Here is a 20,622-nt window from a genome sequence, read left to right on the forward strand (position 1 = left end):
TATTATTTCTACAAAATAAAAAAATATGGCATTCTCAATTTAACCACTATTCCACAAATTTGGGCTACATTTATGAATTAGATGTATCCTTTCTGATGAGACTCTTTAACATGTTACCCACCAAAAGTATTAGGGCAATTCTATCACTGTTTAAGTATTATGCCAATGAAACATTTACACATTACAATACATAAAAAGCAAGTAAAAAGTTTTGTACAAAGCACTTCCTATTATCTCATGCTCAAAAAATGACAAGAAACAATGTAATAATATACCAAACAAAATATTCAAAATATATAGGTACCTTTAGTGTAATCATCATTAGTATGGCATTTGTATGAGCAGGTGGCATTTCAAATCCAACGTAGTGCATAACATCGGAAGGGAAAAATAAAATAGGAAAAACTCCAGAAGAACTGGCAACATGGCACAAACTGTAAACGAAAGAAATAATTAAATTCAAAATTTTCTAAACAATATAGATTAAGGACTCCTTCCATTACCAAATTGAAATCTACAAACTTATTACCTTTTACCTAATGCTGCATCTTGTTACTGATTTTTAAATGATGTTAAAATAATAAAAATTACCCTGACATTAAATTTGTCCTCACATCAAAACCATTACTGTACCTAACTTATATGGGTGAAAGCTTAAATGACAATCATAAAGGCTGTGTAAGGCATGCATTTCAAACTTCATATATAGTACAGGCAGTCAATGGTTAACGACGGTGTAAATGCAGAAATGATATTGTAATGATACAATTAAGTTTGTTCATACTTACCTGGCAGATTATATATAGCTGTATTTTCCGAAGTCCGACAGAAATTAAAAAACTTACGACACAACGTAGTGGGAGTCAGGTGGTTAGTACCCATTCCCGCCGCTGGGAGGCGGTATCAGGAATCATTCCCATTTTCTATTCATAATTTTTATTTCCACTGTCTCCTGAGGGGAGGTGGGTAGGTACTTGATTATATATATCTGCCAGGTAAGTATGAACAAACTTAATTGTATCATTACAATATCATTTTGTTCATGAAACTTACCTGTCAGATATATATATAGCTGAATCCCACCTTTGGTGGTGGGAGTAGACAGAATAGAAGATTTTAGGAAACATATATATGCAGATAAATGATATCTTGATTCCTTACCTGTTAGCATAGCTGACTTCGTGGTTACTGCCGCGTAAGTCTGCTTTGTGCTACTAGAGTTGCCAGCGAGGTAGAGACCTATATAGCTGGTGCACTCAAGATGATCTGTCAACGGGGGCATGACCACGATGTGACTAGACCATTGACCATACAATGAGGGCAACGAAGTAAAAAAACCACCTGGCCTAGTCTACCAAAGGTATTCCACTAAACTAGACTAAAGAAGGGAGATCCGCCTCGGGTCGTCAACCCCACAAACCAAAATCACACACAATTAAAAGCTCACCTAACCACTAAAGGAAAGGATGTGAGGTCTTACCTCCTGCCCCCAAAAAACAAGGTGTCTGCAGCGGACGTTATGTCCAAGCGACGAGCAATGTTCGTATGTCGCTTTCACCTCCCGCAGGTAGTGTGAAGCGAACACCGAGTTGCTCCGCCAATAGTGGCACTCAAAATGTCACTGAGTGCCATATTTCTGTGAAAGGCTATCGAGGTCGAAATAGCCCTCACCTCGTGGGCATTCACTTTTAAAAGCTTCATGTCACTATCACTACATGTGGAATGAGCTTCCTTAATGGTGTCTCTCAAGAAGAAAGAAAGCGCCGTTCTTTGACATGGGAAGATCAGGCTTCTTAACAGAGCACCACAAGTTGCCCGAAGGTCCTCTACAGTCCTTCGTTCTGTCTAAATAGAATTTGAGAGCCCTGACAGGGCACAGGACTCTCTCTGGCTCATTACCCACGATCTCTGTCAAACCCTTGATTTCAAATGTCTTGGGCCAAGGGTTGGACAGGTTTTCGTTCTTTGCTAAGAACATAGGGCTTAAAGAACAAACAGCATCAGAGTTCTTAAACCCAACATGCTTGCTTATAGCCTGGATCTCACTAACTCTCTTCGCCGTCGCCAGAGCAGTTAGAAAAAGTGTCTTCCTTGTAAGGTTTCTAAGCGAAGCTAAGTTGAGAGGTTCAAAATTACTGGACATCAAAAACTTTAGAACAATGTCTAAGTTCCAAGAAGGAACTCTTGGTTGAGGTACCTTCGAAGTCTCGAAAGACTTCAGAAGATCATGAAGGTCTCTGTTATTGGCTAAGTCCAGTCCTCTATGCCTAAAGACTACAGAAAGCACACTTCTGTAGCCTTTTATCGTAGGCCACCGCTAAGCGAACTTCATTCCTCAAGTAGAGAAGGAAGTCTGCGATCTGGCTCACAGAGGTAGAGGTGGAGGAAATGCCTTTCTTCCTGCACCAGCTCCGAAAAACAGCCCACTTGGATTGGTATACGGCAATAGAAGAAGGTCTCCTCGCCGTTGCGATTGCTTTCGCCACAGGTCTTGAAAAACCCCTCGCTCTGGCCAACTTCTGGATAGTCTGAACGCAGTCAGACTCAGAGCGGGGAGGTTTTTGTGATACCTCTCGAAGTGGGGCTGTTTGAGTAGATCTATCCTTGGAGGCAGAGTCCTCGGAAAGTCTACTAGAAAAGACATGACCTCTGTGAACCAGTCGGTCGCTGGCCAGAAGGGGGCGATGAATGAGAGTCATCCTCGTTCCCTCTGATGCCGCGAATTTCCTTATTACTTCCCCTAGGACCTTGAACGGGGGAAAGGCATACGTCTAGTCCCGTCCAGTCCCAAAGAAGGGCGTCTACTGCTACTGCTCCTGGGTCTAGAACTGGTGAGCAGTACAGCGGGAGTCTCGTTGTCCTGGAAGTTGCAAAGATGTCTACGAGAGGACATCCCATCCAACTTCCACAACCTCTGGCATACTTCCTGATGAAGGGTCCACTCCGTCGGCAGAAGTTGACCTTGTCGACTGAGCAGATCTGCACGGACGTTTTCTACCCCTGATATGAATCTCGTCAGGATAGAGACGTCGTGTGCCTTCGCCCATAACAGGATCTCCTTTGCAAGGAAGAACAGGGATCGAGAGTGGGTTCCTCCCTGTTTCTTGAGGTATGCCAGGGCTGTGGTGTTGTCCGAGTTGATCTGCACCACATTGCCGGAGACTTCGTTCTGAAAGAACTGGAGCGCCAGATAACTGCTGCCAGCTCCTGAGGTTTATGTGCCAGGACACCTGTTCCCCTCTCCAGGTGCCTGACACTTACCTACCCCCCCCCAGTTTGTTGCTTCCCCCACCCCGCGGAAGAACGAGCTCGGAAAACAACACTAGGGTCGGGTTCTGAAGCTTGAGGGAAAGACCCTCTGAGAGCTTTCAAAGGGTCGGTCCACCATCTTAGATGTTCCTTTACCTCTTCTGATAACACCAGAATCGAATCCAAAGTGTTTTGGTGCTTACCAATTGTCCGCAAGGAAGAATTGAAGAGGTCTGAGGTGCAACCTCCCTAGGGAAACAAACTTCTCCAGTGAGGAAATGGTCCCCAGCAGACTCATCCATTCCCTCACCGAGCATGATTCCTTCCCCAGAAAGGTTGACACTTTGCTTAGGCAATCTAGTTGTCGCCCCTGGGACGGAAAAGCCCGAAAAGCCACTGAGTCCATCTGAATCCCCAGATAGACTAAAGACTGAGAAGGGGTCAGATATGACTTTTCGAGGTTCACCAGAAGCCCCAGGGACTTCGTTAAAGACAAGGTCGTGTGAAGGTCCTCCAGACACCGGTCTTTCGAGGAGGCTCGTATGAGCCAGTCGTCCAGGTAGAGAGAGATCCTGACTTTGGAAAGATGAAGCCACCTCGCAATGTTCTTCATCAGTAGGGTGAATACCATGGGAGCAGTGCTGAGTCCAAAGCAGAGAGCCCTGAATTGAAACACTTTTCCTTTCAGGACAAACCGCAGTATTTCCTGGACTGGGGGTGGATGGGGACATGGAAATACGCGTACTCCTGGAGATCTAGTGAAGCCACCCTCCAATCCCCCGGTCTTAAGGCTCCCATCACTGACTGAGGTGTTTCCATCTTGAACCTCTGCTTGATGACAAAGAGGTTCAGGTTGCTGACATCGAGTACCGGTCGCCATTCCCCCGACTGCTTTGGCACCAGGAACAGTCTGTTGTAAAATCCGGGGGAATTCAGGTCGGAGACCTGTTCTACGGCGTGTTTCACGATCATCTGATCTAAAGATCGTAAAGCACTTGTTGCTTTTCTCCCCGATAAGAAGGAGACATGTCCCTGGGTGTCGTAGACAGCGGGGGTGGTTTCAGGAACGGGATCCGCGGTAACCCTTCTTTAAGATGTCCAAGGACCATTGTCCGCACCTCTCTCTTCCCAGGCTTGCGCCAAAAAGCTGAAGCCTGGCTCCAACCGGTGACTGAAGGACTTCTGCTTCACTTCTTGTTCTTGGCAAGCGCAGTGGCTCTGCTCTGGAAGTGCCTCTTCCTCGAGGGGCTGGGTCTCGAGGAAGAACTACCTCAAAAGGGCTTCGATTTCTTGAGAATCGAAACTCCCGAGGACGAAGGAACCGCAGGTCTCCTTGTTGAAGATTGTGCGAGGAGATCTTGCGTGGCCTTCCTCCTGTAGGCTGGTAGCAATGTCTTTTGTACCATAGCCTGGGGGAAGAGATGATCCGAAAAACACGGAGCGAAGAGCAAATCTGCTTTTTGTGACGGAGAGACAGATTTAGCTGTAAAATTGCAAAACAGGGATCTCTTCTTCAAGAGCCCTGTGCAAAAGTGAGCTGTAAGCTCCTCCGAACCATCTCTGACGGCCTTGTCCATACACGACATTACGCTGGACAGCTCCCCCAGGACTAATCGAGTCGGAACTCCTAGACTTGGCATCCAGAACTCCCAAACACCAATCTAGAAAGTTGAAGACCTCTAACGTCCGAAAGAGGCCTTTAAGGTGGTAGTCCATTTCCGTAGTAGACCAGGAAACTTTCGAAGAGGACAGGTGAGACCTCCTCGAGGCATCCACAATGCTAGCGAAGTCTCCTTGAGCTGACGAGGGAAGTCTAATACCTACGTCTTCTCCCATTTCATACCAAATGCCAGCCTTCCCACTAAGTCTCGAAGGTGGCAGGGCAAAAGAAGTCTTTCCCTGAGACTTCCTTTTCTCCATCCAGTCATGGACCTTACGAAAAGCCCTCTTAGTTGAAAGGGACTTCTTCATTCTGACAAATGCCGAGACCTTGTTGATCTTGGAAGAAGAAAGTTGTGAAGGAGGAGAGCGAGGAGCTTCCGGGTGAAACGTATCTCCAAACTCTGATTGAAGAAAACGGGTCAATACCTGGTAGTCGGAAGAGACTGCCGCCAGGTTTCTCATCATCCACTTCAACCGAAGCGTCGCTAACCTCTGCTTCCGACACAGGTGAAGTTGGAGGAAATAAGGCTGGACTAAGACTATCTGGTCTAAGTTTCCAAAGAGGCGCGTTGCTGTGAAGTGGAAGGTCAAAGCTGACTCCTTAATAGAAACTCCGGTCGTATCTCTAAGACCCGAAGTAACTTGCAAAGTCTCATCACAGGTGGGAGACGACGAAAATCCACATCTTCGTCCACCCTACCGCGTCCGCTGGACGCACACCTGGCGTCCGCTGGCGCACACAAATGGCGTCCACTGGCGCACGCCTGGCTGCAACTAGCGCGGGATGCGTCCACTCGCGCGCTGCTGGCGTCTGCTGGCGCACGCTTGCGTCCACTGGCGTGCGAATGACATTTTACCTAAAGCGCGCTTAACATCTCGCGCCGCGCTCTGCTTCCGCTGGTGCACTCTTAGATCCGCCACTGGCGTTCGCTTGGCTTCCGATTACCGAGCGTCTAGGATCGTGGAACGTTGCCAACCGATGCGTTCACGCAAGTATCGAGCTCTCGCACCGCAAGCTTACGAGCGGGTAATACCGCTTCATGCGCAGAGCGAGCAAAATCCATCTTCACGTCCTCCAGAGAGCCGCTGGGGAGGAGTCGCACGAACTCTTGCAGGCGAAGAAAGTGGAGAGATAGACGAGCGAGGAGAGGAGAGGGAGACCTTCTAGATCTCTTCACAGGCAGACGGTCATCCTTTCTCCTGGGACGTGGTTGCGTCCCTTTCTTAGCAAGAGCATCAGCAAGCTGTTGCTGCAAAGAGCGCAGGATCTTCTCAGTAGGAGAGGATTCCTTGTCAGGTGACGGGCTGATCCTGTGAGAAGACGAGGGGCGAGGGGACGACCTTCTTCTTTCTCCCACAGAAACTGCCCGTAGCACGCGCCTCGAGAGCGACTGGGGCGCTCAACAAAGTCACTCATCCGATGACTCCTTACGCTTCTTCTGTGGCGGGAAGGCTGCGAACACACTCTCAGGCGATGATCGCCTCTCGAGAGCCAAAACTGGACGTGAAGCGTCACGATCACCAACGCTCCTTTTCAGCGGGCGTGAAACAGAATGAGAGTACCACCCCTTGTGCGGGGAGGAAGCCTCTGAAGAAGAGAAACACTCTTTCAGGAGACGTGCACGCGCACGCTCCTTGGCAGTCTGTGTAACGTCAACAGATTACTGCCGAAGGCACGTCAGATCGGTGGGCGTTACCCCGTAAACCCTCCTGCGGCTTTTGACATGCCCTCTCCCGGAAAACCCTGGGAGTCCGGCAGCGGATCTAAGGCTAGAGGCGAAATGGGGCCGATCTGACGCACCCTCCACCAACGAAGGAGCCACTGTCACTGCACTTTGCACCTTTACTTTTGCCTTCTAAGGCGAGCACTTTAGATTCTAAATTACGAATCGACTCTAAGATAGTGTAAGGGTATTACCCTCCACAGACACTGTTTCAGGCCCGAAGGCAACACTACAGGGTTAGGAGTAGTGATTAAAACAGGAGGGTTAGTAGGAGAAAACATGAACTTCCTGACGTTTACCTGAAACGCTCCTGGAGGAAGACCTCCTTAACCTATCCCGTTCAAGCTTACTCAGATATGGTACTCATACGCTCTCCATCCAGAATCAGAAAGACACTCACATTCCTTGCAGCGACTTTTCATACATACAATCATGCTCTCTGCAACTCTTACACAAAGTATGAGGTCTACTGATGCTTTCAGTAGCCTACCTCGACAATCACTCTTGGTACAAAACCTGGCGCTAGCCGAACTAGAACCAGACATCTTATTTAAAGAGAAATCAAGCCAAAATCAATCAAATCCAACAATTAACGTGTGCCTAGCCACCGATCCAAAAGTCAAGATACCAAAAAATCAAAAAGGGGATTATAGTAGCCAAGTTTCCTAAATTCAAGACGGAGGTGCTGAAAACTGTGTTTACAACACCGGCGACAGAAAAATTATGAATAGAAAATGGGAATGATTCCTGATACCCGCCTCCCAGCGGCGGGAATGGGTACTAACCACCTGACTCCCACTACGTGTGTCGTAAGTTTTTTAATTTCTGTCGGACTCGGAAAATACAGCTATATATATATCTGACAGGTAAGTTTCATGAACAAAAAACCGTTTTAATGGCGGCATTATCTGGTTATAGGGGCTGATAAACAAACGCTTACCAACGATGATGAACTCATTACCGATGCTGATAAACCGCTTTTACCAGCATCAAAAAAATCGCTTGCCGGCACTGAAAAATCTGGTTAATGATGTCGCTAGCCTAGCACCATAATACCGAAACACCGTTAACCAATGCTGTCAGTAAGTGAGAGACTGCCTGACATTGTACTCAGGAGATGAATTGCATTCTGTTACTAGTGAAACACAAAATGTAGCAAATATCAATGATACTTTCCTACCTTAACATCATAAAAATACTGACAAAATAAATTGGAAAACTGACTGATCTATGCAAAGCACTTGGTTTAAAAGCTATAAAAAAAATTTGTATCACAATACAAATATATAACAGTACACAAACATATTCCATTCATAGTTGGGTATGAGGTCATTTTCCTTAGGGTATAATCTCCTCAAAGGGTTTTACTGCAAGCAAGTTCAATATGGCTTGCAGTTTTCAGTTCAAGTCTTTATCTCAGCCCTCTTTTGCTAAAACATATACACTATGCCACTTTTACTCGGAAACTATGATAATAAACGAATTACTGATGAATAAAACCTTGAAGACATGGAATTTATGTACTGGCTAGTTCTACAACTAAGCTTAACATGGCTAGGTTGGGTCTTTACTGACTGGATCCATGCTGACCACCTCAACAATTGGTTACAGGCTTCCCTAGTTAGTTTACCTGTTATTGCTGGTACTATAATCAATTTCATGCACAAATTGGACCACATTAAGGTGTCATGTTAGGTTTGTTTTTGTACACTTATGAATGATGTTGCAAAAATGTACTTGAACAAGGGAAGAGACACATTTACTGACTCTAACAAAAAGTTTTTTTCCTTAAGTAAAGACCTGAACAATGTTCAGATGATTACTTTGACAGCATGATTATTTTGCACAAGTAAAGGAAAATTTGTATATGGCCATTAAGTGTATCTATTTAAGATTCTCTGTATTTTATCTAATGATATAATTGGCAATTGCTGTGATGATGAGGCCAAGCTCATCTGAAACATACGTCATAATAAACAGAGTCATGATGAGGCCACGCTCATCTGAAACATATATCATAATAAACATAAGTAGGTAACCATAATATCAACCCTAGTTCTAAAAAACTTATTTGTGTCGGTTATAATTTTTCAAGTACAGTATCATCCTATATTTGTTAAGGAAATTGCTGATGAAAAGCAATGTTTTTTATTAGTTCCTAATGTAAGGTTTTACAGTTATATCAAAGACCTAAACATGAGCATAGCTTACTATGGTATGATCTGCAGTTGTATTTGGATGAGATAAGCCAAATTTTCCCTGTAAAATGCAGCATATATGTGCTTCCTTATATAGGCTGGTATGCTTTTTTTCAACCTCACGTGGGTCTGAACATCAGGGAAGAAAGTAGTATATTTCTACTTTTAACAATACGTAATTGTATTAAGGAACTGAAATATGATTTTCCTATGTTTTAGCATTTTTTTTGGGGGGGGACATTTATTTTGGTAGCACTTTAACAAGTTTACAAATACCGGACCCCCTTATTTCCTGCAATTACTGGGGACCACTGTAAGAAACTGTGGTTTTTGGGTGGGGGAACACACAAAATAAGTGAAATACTGGGGTCTATTCTAACCTAACCTAACCTGGGTTACCAGGTCCTTCCCTGGCCAGGGAAGCTTTACCCCTCACCCACCCCCAACCTAAGATAACACTGCAAATTAAAATAAGAGGATTGTGACCTAAACCTAAAGACCACAATCTAACCTAGGGTTGTCTGGTACTTATCTGTCCAAGAGGGTTTTGGCAGCCCTTAAAACTTCCCTCAACTTACTACTTTAAAAACATTCAACAAATCTCACCCTGGCACAGAATGAAAAACTTCAAAAGTACCATGGGGATATTACAATAGCCTACATCCCTGTATTTCATTTAGCTAATATTTTTTCAATCCAAAAACCAAGTTTCTGGTCCCCCATAAAAGCTAAATTTACTAACAAAGGGAAATTGAGAAATGTGCAAAACACACTAAAAAAAATTCATGTGAAATTATGTGATAAAGCCAAAACATAAATTATCTAGAACAAGTTATACATCTGCACCGCAAGGACTCATGACTGAAAACTGAGTTATACATCTGCACCAAGGACTCATGACTGAAAATGAAGTTATAATCTGCACCAAAGACTCATGACGACCTGAAGTTATAACATCCTGCACCAAAGGACTCAGACTGAAAACGAAGTTATACATCGCACCAAAGGACTCATGACTGAAAAAAACCTGAAGATTATACATCCCTGACCAAAGGACTCATGACGAAAAAATGAAGTATTAACATCTGCACCAAAGGACTAATGACTGAAAACTGAAGTTATACATCTGCCAAAAGGACTCATGACTGAAAAATGAAGTTATACACAGCAAAGGACTCATGACGAAAAATGAAGTTATACATCCAGCACCAAAAGGAATCATGACTGAAAAACTGAAGTTATACATCAAAGCACCAAAGGGACTCATGACTGAAAAACTGAAGTTATACATCTGGCCACCAAAGGACTCTGACTTGAAAAACAGTGAATTACCAAATCTGCCACCAAAGGACTCATGACTGAAAACTGAAGGTTATACATCTGCACCAAAGGACTCATGACTGGAAAATGAAGTTATAATCAGCACCAAAGGACTTCATGACTGAAAACTGAAGTTTTTAACATCAGCACCAAAAGGACTCATGACTGAAAAAAACTGAAGTTATACATCAGCACCAAGGAACCATGACTGAAAACTTGAAGTTTACATCTGCACCAAAGGACTCATGACTTAAAACGAAAGTTATAATCTGCCAAAGGGACTCATGACTGAAAAACTGAAGTTATACATCAGCCAAAGGACTCATGACTTGAAAACTGAAGTTATACATCAGCCCCAAAGGACTCATGACTGAAAATGAAGGGGTTTATTACATTCTGCACCAAAGGACTCATGACTGAAAACTGAAGTTAACATCTGCACCAAAGGGGACCATGACTGAAACTGAAGTTATTACAATCTGCCAAAGGACTCAATGACTTGAAAAAACTGAAAGTTATACATCAGCCAAAGGATCATGAACTAAAACTGAAGTTTATATCAAGCACCAAAGGGACTCATGACTGAAAACTGAAGGTTATACATCTGCCCACAAAGGGACTCATCGAAAACTGGAAATAAACTGAAGGTTATACAAAATGGTTGCACCAAAGGGACTAATGGACTGCAAACTGAAGGTTATACAAAATCAGCCACCAAAGGACTCATGACTGAAAAATGAAGTTATACATCTTGCACCAAAGGACTCATGACTGAAAAAACCTGAAGTTATACATCTGCCAACCCAAAGGACTCATGACTGAAAACTGAAGTTATAAATCTGCACCAAAGGAATCATGACTGAAAACTGAAGTTATACCATCTGCACCAAAGGACTCATTCACGAAAACTGAAGTTATACATCTGCACCAAAGGACATGACTGAAAACGAAGTTATAACATCGCCCAGGAACTCAAAATGAAACTGAAAACCTGAAGTCAGTGTTCAACATCTGCAAAAACCAAAGACTCAGACCTGAAACTGAAAAAGGTTATACATTCTGCAAAAACCAAAGGACTCATGACTGAAAAAACTGAAGTTCATTTTTTAGGCAACACCTGAAATCCAAGGTCCCACTTACCTGGTGAAATTTAGCAAAAAATAACAATCAGGTTTCAGCATTGTACTTGTACACACACTCCCAGATAAAAATAATGCAAGATGATGAAAATATATACTAGGATTCTGTACCCATTACTCACCTAGACAAACAAACTCTGATCAAGCACCTTACTTGCAAGTACATAAATAAACACAGAAAACTTAACATAGAAAAGTCGAGGATGGTAACTACATTCATCAATACATATCTCAGTGACAATAAGTTTTTGAGAGATTTTATAAGCTTTTTCATATTAAGCATATTAGATTTAAGAACAAAAACACTCCATATCAAGAATGGTATCAATGCTATAAATCATCAAGAAGCCTTCTACTCCTCCTGACTCAGGTAAGAATAATAAGATGTCCCACCTTAGATTAAGTTAAGACATAGCTTATCCTTTAACTAGGTAAATTTCAGCAAGTGGATGTTAGTGTCTCGATGTTACTTGGTTTATATAGGACTCATAAGTATAATTTTATAATGAGTAAGGTCTGAAAATGTATAAAATTTATTTCTGGGCTCACTCGTGTCGCTGCGCGAAATATCCTTTAATCTATTATTTCTAGGGTAAATGTACTAACACATACCAGAGATAAATAAATAAAGAAAAAGGTCAGTATAACTGACTCGCTCACCCTCCCAGAGGGTGTCGGTATGAACACTATGGCGAGTGAGACCACTACCACGAGCCAAATGCCAATAGAATTCTCCCACTACAAAATCCCCCAAGAGGAGAGCCGACCCACAGAGTGGGCCAGCACCAACTACTACTACTCCATACCCATGCTGCCGACTGCTGCGCCTCTGGTGGCCATCCTTTTCAGTTAGTGCACACGATACACACGTGCCATTTTCTTCTCTGTGTTTTTGTGCCCTTTCCTTTGGATTTTTATTATTACCATGGAGCGTGCAGCCATCGCAGCAGCTAAGTTAAGTACTCAGTGTTTATTGCTAATTGTTTTTTCCGGCCCTGAGCACGTATTTGCCGTTTTTATTTGGTCGAAGCATGGCAGCATGGTTCTGCCTCGTGGTGGGTCCGTTCTGGGTCGCCCACCATTACCCAGAACATCCCCTTGCTTTTGTACGCTCTATTTTTTATTATCCGCTTTGTTTAGGGTACGGTCTACACGGTTTTGTCATGCATGCATGTCTTTTACCTTATGTAGGCTCTTCCATCCAGACCCTAGCCACGGCTCTTAGTATCGGCCCCGGCTAGCTTTGAGTGGTAGCCTTGCCTTCGGGTTAGTCGTACACTCCTGGATTTTTTCTCCTACTATTTTGTTTTCTTTCTTTCATTTTATTATTCATTTGTATTATTTATGTGATATTTGTTAGGTTAGTTAGGCGTCTGGCTCGCTTAGCCTAGGTCATGGCCCATTGGGCCTTTATGTTACCGCTTTTCAGCTCGGTTGCTTCCCGATAGCATCTCTCTGATCAGTTGGTTATGTTCTAGGCTTAGTTGTTGTTCTTATCGCCCCGTGGTCACTATGTGATCACGAGGCAGCCAGACGCCTGTCCAGTCACCTTTCTCCCCTCCCGCTCTTCCATAGGGTCGGGGGGGGTGGGTAGGCCCTGCCCATGCTCGCTCCCACATACCCCGAGCCTGCCTCCCTCTCTCCCCCAGGCGGAGGGGGTAGAGGGACGGGACAGACCCAGACTGGACTCGACCTCTCCGGCTTCTCGGTCCGGTCGGATGGTAAGGTGGGGGGGACTGGCCTTTCCCCCCCTCCATTACTACTCCGTCGCTCCGTTACTAGCCCGAGTCCTGTATTGCCCCTTGCTCTTTCCCACCTTACTAGGGCTCCTTTACCACCGGAGACCTGGCATCCAGCGGAATGGTGCTAGTCTACCCCACGGGGTGGACGGAACATACAGTCGGTCCCTTCTAACCTCTCCGTTTCACTGAGTTATACACTCCGCCACGCACTGGACTTAGTCCGGTACGTTCGAGCTTTTAGGTTTAAGATCTATTATGTTAAACTATTAAGTTTATCTTAGTACCTTAAACATTCCCCCTCCCTTCATGTTCACCGGATACCTCCGGGGTTATAGCCTATTCAGGCGATTAAGGGAGGGCTATGCCCAAACTTTTTTCCGAGCTCCGGCATGCAACGGAGTTCCTTCTCGTCCCTTTAGCCTGTAAGTGATATTCTTTAAGATACTCATGTGTCTTTTCACTTACAGACCACCAACTGTGAGCATCCGGGATGCGCCGCCACACTTCAGGACCCATGTGGGACACGAAGTTTGCCGTCCCATGCTCCATGCGCGACTCCGCCGCCGGGGACATCCAGGTCTGGTACCATGAAACGTGTACCATATGTTACGATCTGGTGAGCCAGCTTTTAGACGTGGTAAGTATTCCATCTCCGGTAGCTGGTCCTCATCTGTTTATAGTGCTTAAGTTTTACATCAATCACTCTAACTTAAGGTAAATTCAAGGGGCCTTTATAGCCCCTATAATTTTAAGTTATGCTTTAAGTTAGCTTTAGTTTTAAGTTATTCTTAAATCTAATCAATACCCTCTCTTCCAGGCGCCGGCCGTGAGGGATACCGCACTGGCAACCCTGCGGGCCTGGGTCGGGCGGTTTCGGGAAGAACAACCGCCAAGGGTATGCCCTACATTCGGAGAAAAGGTTGGCGGTACTAATCTTCCCCGGAGGCAAGGCGACAGTAACGTCGACCCAGTAGAGGCGGCCCCGACTATCGCCTTCATCCAGCACAACAGCTGGCTGCCTCATTGACTGACCAAGGCCAGGACATCTCCTCGGAAGTCGCGACGTTGGATATTAATGTAGAACCTATGGTAGTGTAGACGACCTGTTGGTCGAGGTAGGTCAAGGTGGTAACACCCAAGGATACCCTTGGGTGCAACTGCTTCTTCTACTCCTGCAACCTCTCCATCCTTCCAAGGCTTTACGGGTAACTGAAATTACATACTCCTCCTGACGCTTCAGTTAGACCCAAGGTCAAGGGTCAAGCAGTGAAATCCTTGACGAAGACGTCGTCGTCGTCTAAGAAGACGGCTTCGGCGTCATCCTCTTCTCGTAAGTCTCCGGCTAGGAATCCGGAGCAGAGAGATCTAAAGCTTCTGGGTCCGGCTCTAAGTCCTCGAGGAGTAAATCCTCCAGAGAGAGATCTCACACTCCGGCGGAGTTGTCAGTTCCGCTACCCTTGTTGGTTCCAATTCAGAGCCACCCCTCCACCTCCGCAGCAGCTCCGGCTTTGGATACTCCAATGCTGGTCTGTTACAACAGGTGGGCGACCTGGTTGGGTCTCTGAAAAGTAGCATGGAACAAATGATCTCTCGGTTGTCGGTAGGATTACCTCTCAAGACAGCATTATAGACGGACTGAGCCAAGCTGCTCTAGCCTCTCCTCCACCTTTCAATACAGGTGGAGCCCAGCTTCCCCGTATGACTCCTCTACCTCCGTTCTCAATGAACAAACCCTTGGAGAGTAGCGTCATACGCCCCCTTCCAAGACGGACTCATTTCTATCCCGGAATGTGGAACTCGGAGGATCGAGGACTCGTAGTTCTACCCGAAGAAGACCCTTCAGGCCTCCGTTCATCGGCTACGCAAGGCTCACCGCCTCAGCCATGACTCGGGATGATAAAGTACCAAAGGAGACAGTCCTCTATTCACGTGACCAGGCTCAGAGAGAATGGCTCAGGTGTCTAGAGGACATGGATTGTTCCAATACGAAAATCCAACCTTTCAAGAGTCCGTTTACGATCTTTACGATGGATGAGAGTTACCCGCTCCCTTTCCTGACAAAGATCGCGACGTCTACCATTCCAGCGGCCCAGAAGGGGGATACCCCATGCCTCAACTGAAGGAAGCAGATCCTACATCTCCGTTACTTCCTTCAGCCGGAGAATTTGTGGGGAATACTTACCTAACACCTTCTCACTGGCCCAAACTCAAACCGGACTGTGCTATGGAGCAGTTTGGTGAAAAGCTACCTAGGCTTCCAGATAGCCTTATTCAGGCTGAATTTGACGCCAAATCGCGGTTAGCCAGATCTATTAATTCCATGGCTATGACCGAGGTTGGGCTACCATAGCCTATGGTTCAGAACCGCTCTTCAAGCTTATGACCAAATCCCTGACTCAAACGTACAGTCAGATATGTTTGAGTTTGCCACTGCTAGGACGAATTGTAGGAAGCATGTCCTACAAGAAGCAACTATTCGCACGAACCGAATAGGTTACTTGCGTCGAGCATCTGGGAGCAGACCTCTTCCCAGAAGCGATGGTGAAGGAGGTTCAGTCAGAGGCTACGAGGTTGAACCAGAGCCCTTAAGGGACGTTGGGGTCTTACGGCCAAGAGGCAGCAAGATCTAGCAGCTAGGGGTAAGGGTCAAAGGCAAAGAAACCCAGACGTTTCCAGCCCTACCAGAAAAAGCAGCCACGCTTTTCTCAGCAAGTTCCGGCTGTTCCCATTAGTGCAAACAGCCCAACCTTCCACTTCAAAGGCTCAATCAGCAGCCGATTTACGTTATCTCCCTCAGCCTCAGCCCTCCACCTCTTACGCCCTCTCTCCAGCTTACAATCAAGCCTTCGAGAGTCAAGCTTCACAGAAGTATGACCGCTCGGGTAAGGGAGGTCAGAGGTAAGCGATCCTTTCGTGGGAGAGGATCGGGAGATCCCTTTTTAATAGGGGGAAAACATTTCAGGGGAGGCCGAGGAGGCTACCAGAACCATTGAGGAATTTCAGGTAGGAGGGAGGCTGTTTCACTTTCGCCACCGGTGGAACTTCAGCAAGTGGGCTCAGAGCATTGTGTCAAAAGGCCTGGGTTGGAGCTGGTTAACGAACCCCCCCCACCCCATCCAGACCTTTCCGCCAACTTCCTTCCAAGGAACTGACGGAGTATGCGGAGGATCTCCTTCAGAAAGGAGCTATAGCGAGAGTCAAAAGGTTAAAATTTCAAGGACGCTTGTCAGCGTGCCAAAGAAAGGCTCACAAAAAAGAAGGGTAATACTTAGACTTGTCCCGCTTAACTTAGCCATTCGCTGCGACAAGTTCAAGATGCTCACGATCTCGCAGGTACGGACCTTATTCTTCCCGTGGCGGGTCACCACCTCTATCGATCTTACAGACTTACTATCATATCCCTACCATTGCAAGACATTACGTTCCGTCCATCTGGGCTTCAAGATAGGAGACCAGACATTCTCCTTCAAGGTAGTTCCTTTCGGGCTCAACGTAGCACCCAGGGTGGGTTTGTTTACGAAGCTGGCGGAAGTAGTAGTTCAACAACGTCAGATCGCAAGGGATTATGGTAGTAGCGTATCTTGACGATTGGTTGATCTGGGCTTCAACAGTCGAGGAATGCAACAAGCAAGCACTGAAAGTAATTTCAGTTTCCTGGAATTCTATCGGAGGCCTTCAAGATAAACAGGACCAAGTCAAGACTCACCCCAGAGTCAAACTTTCAGTGGCTAGGCATTCAATGGAATCTTTCCTCCCCATACTCTGTCGATTCCATCATCCAAAAGAAAGGAATAGCGAAATCAGTCCAAACAATTTCTGAGTCACAAACTGGCATCAAGAAGATCCCAGGAAAGGATCTTGGGTTCTCCTCCAGTTTGCATCAGTGACGAACATCTTAATGAAAGCCAAACTGAAAGACCTAACCAGAATCTGGCGCTCACGCGCAAATGTCAGGTCCAGGGACAAATTATCCTCAGTCCCTCTGATTCTAAAGAATCGACTCCGACCGTGGGCGAAAGTCAAGAACTTGTCGGTGTCAGTGCCCCTTCAGTTTTCCTCCACCAGGGATCACCATCCACACAGACGCATCATTAAGCGGTTGGGGAGGATATTCCCAGTTCAAAAAGGTTCAAGGAACGTGGTCACCCCAGTTCCGTCAGTTCCATATAAACGTACTGGAAGCAATGGCAGTGTTCTTGACTCTAAAAAAGTTATGCAGCCAAAGTACTCCCACATAAAGCTAGTCTGGACAGCGCAGTGGTGGTACATTGTGTAAACAGAGGAGGCTCCAAGTCACGTCATCTAAATCACGTCCTGGTAGCCATCTTCTCCCTGGCGGACAAGTTCAGTTGGCATCTCTCCTCCACTCATATAGCTGGAGTGAGAAACGTCATAGCAGATGCTCTATCCCGATCAGTACCTCTAGAGTCGGAATGGTCACTGGACAACAGTTCGTTCCAATGGATTCTTCAGAGAGTTCCAGGTCTACAGGTGGATCTCTTCGCATCTCAAACGAACCACAAACTCCCGTGTTATGTGGCCCCCAACCTGGACCTCTAGCCTATGCCACGGACGCCTTGGCTCTAGGACTGGAACAACGGGAGAAGATTTATGTCTTTCCTCCGGTTGAATCTTCTCATGAAAGTCTTAAACAACTCAGGACATTCAAGGGTCAAGTGGCTCTAGTAGCCCCAGACTGGCCGAAGAGCAATTGGTACCCTCTCATTCTGGAACTGGGTCTTCGCCCTCTTCGGATCCCCAATCCCAGGCTCTCCCAGTCAGTACAAATGAAGACTGTGTTCGCTTCCTCAGGGATTCTCAAAACCCTAACTTTATGGATTTCATGAAGTTTGCAGCAAAAAGGGATGCGAATATTGACCCTCAGAATATTCTCTTCTTGGAATCCGATAAAAGAGATTCAACTTTGAGACAGTATGATGCTGCTGTCAAAAGTTAGCAACCTTCCTGAAAGAATCAGATATTAGGATCATGACAATCAATTCAGCTATATCCTTTTTCAGATCTTTATTTGAAAAGGCTTAGCAGCTAGCACAATTACGACAAACAAGTCAGCCTTGAAAAGATTTTTCAATTTGGGTTCAGCATAGACTTGCAGACTCCTACTTCTCGTCTATTCCCAAGGCATGTGCTAGACTTAGGCCTTCGGTAAGGCCTACGTCAGTTATCATGGTTCTTAAATGATGTTTCTAAGCTGGCTTCAGAAACCAATAATGACACAATGCTCGTTTATAATGCTCTTAAGAAAAACCCTATTTTTATTAAGCTTGGCCTCAGGAGCTAGAATTTCAGAACTGTCGGCGTTCTATCCAGAGATCCGGATCCATATTCAGTTCCTTCCCACAGGGAAGTGCTACTTTCTCCGGAAAGTAGCTTTATAGCAAAGAATGAAGATCCTTTGATGAGGTGGGAACCATGGAAGGTACTACCCCTTCCACAAGATGTATCTCTTTGCCCAGTTTCAGCCTTACGAGCCTTTCTATCTAGGACCTCCTCATCATCATCGGGTCCTCTCTTTAAGAAGAGAAAAAAGGGGTGGCCTTCCTTTATCTATTAAAGGCATCATGGCAAAAACAAAATCCTGTACTTCATTAAACAAGCCAATCATGACTCTTTCCCAAAAAGCACATGATGTCAGGGCAGTAGCCACCTCAATTAACTATTTCCAACATATGAACTTCGATGAGTTGAAAAAGTATACTGGATGGAAATCGCCGACAGTGTTCAAACGTCATTACTTAAAGTCCTTGGAAGCTCTGAAATTTTCAGCAGTTGCAGCGGGGAACATAGTTTCCCCTGACTCTGACTAATCTTTAGTAGAAGATCCAGTCCTCCTTTCTACCTGCCTCACCCAACAGTTCGTCTATTCCTGCCTTGTTCATTTATTCGGTCACTTGTGTCTTAGCTGCTTTTATGATGGATGTAGTGGGTGTCCCTTATTTTTTTTGCTAGGGACACCCACATTTGATGATGGATATTGATCTCGTGGATGTCATCTCCTTATTTTTATGCTAGGAGATGACATCTTATTGTAATGGTTACGGGTTTTGTATATTAAGTCATATACATTCCTTTATATATTATTATTATTGAGTTTGTTTTATTCAACTTTATATTAATTGCTTTAGAATGTTTTGATACATAGCTTTACACAGATACCATTTTTGTACATATATGACATATTTCTCCTGTATATATGTATATTACCTTAAGTTAAGAAAATATTATTAGAATTAAGTGTAATTTAAGCAATATTTCTATTTTGTATCACTGTGTATATGTATCCTTATTAGCAATTATATTCGTTTAATTTTATTTATCTTTTATTTGAGACCTCTTTGTATTTTGTTCAATTCTTTACAATCTTGTGCTATTTCTCTGGTACGATTTCGCGCAGCGACACGAGCTGAGCCCAGAAAAGGGATTTTGACGTAAGGAAAAATCTATTTCTGGGCGATTGGCTCGTGTCGCCAGCGAAATCCCGCCCTACCCGTCCCATCGCCAAGATTGTCTGCTAACTTCAGGATGGCCACCAGAGGCGCAGCAGTCGGCAGCATGGGGATGAGAGTAGTAGTAGTTGTGCTGCCCACTCTGTGGGTCGGCTCTCCTCTTGGGGGATTTTGTAGTGGGAGAATTCTATTGGCATTTGGCTCGTGGTATTGGGGTCTCACTCGCCATAGTGTTCATACGACACCCTCTGGGAGGGGGGGGGTTGAGCGAGTCAGTTATACTGACCTTTTTTCTTTATTTATTTATTCTCTGGTATGTGTTAGTACATTTGCCCTAGAAATAATAGATTAAAGGATATTTCGCGGGCGACACCGAGCCAATCGCCCAGAAATAGATTTTTCCTTAGTCAAAAATCCCTTTTTAATACTACAGTCACGCCAATGAGTGTCATGTTTGGGACCGGGCAGCCTCATGGGAATCAATGTTAAAGCTTAAACAAAAACTGGTAAAAATCTCTCAGAACATAACAACAAATTTGCAATATCCCCTTGACTTTAGTATAATAATGTGTTATAGAGTTCACCAACGTGACATTATCAACACAGTCATTTTCCAAACAATAACACTGCTGGTGGGCAAAAGAGCCATTTCCATTTTCTACCGTATCACGAGCATTGATCATTCAAGTTTAATCTGCGCCTTATTTATAAGCAACGGTCCAGTCATGTGTTGTTGTAAGAGGCACGAATAGGTTGGGAAAGGGAAGCCTAGTATCCTGGTTTTGTATTCCAGCAAAAGTGACAAGGAAAGGAGAAATAAGTGGCTGGTGGCCATTAACTGTCCAACTCATGCAAGGCTTAAAAAGAATTAAGATGAAAGAGAGTAGTGGGACAGAGCACTTCGTAAACTGGTCTCAAATTACTCAGGAGGTACAAGTGGGGCACAAACTCCCCCACCACATTTACACTATCCTGCTAACCATGCTGAGAACGACATTCCAATTAATATTTCCGCACCACTAACAACACTTGGACAGATGTTTTCATCTATATGTATCTAATTCGTCCTATCTCTCAATTGGAAGTTGATCTTCATGAAATATATAATCTTATGCAAAATA

At 44.9% G+C, this 20,622-nt stretch overlaps 1 protein-coding gene across 2 annotated transcripts in view; it reads right to left on the reverse strand.

Moving 5' to 3' along the window:
- LOC135200304 (lysophospholipid acyltransferase 7-like) overlaps positions 1 to 20,622 on the reverse strand; it is a 137,298-nt gene that overhangs the window by 55,096 nt on the left and 61,580 nt on the right. Inside the window, exon 2 of one of the 2 annotated variants that reach the window (XM_064228839.1) lies at positions 305 to 434. In XM_064228839.1, the coding sequence (XP_064084909.1) occupies positions 305 to 434 (130 nt within the window). Of the gene's footprint in view, positions 1 to 304; positions 435 to 20,622 lie in introns of those variants that run through there. The other variant, XM_064228840.1, reaches the window with a different exon arrangement.

The sequence above is a fragment of the Macrobrachium nipponense genome, chromosome 26, assembly GCF_015104395.2.
Source record: "Macrobrachium nipponense isolate FS-2020 chromosome 26, ASM1510439v2, whole genome shotgun sequence".
Lineage (NCBI taxonomy): Eukaryota > Metazoa > Arthropoda > Malacostraca > Decapoda > Palaemonidae > Macrobrachium > Macrobrachium nipponense.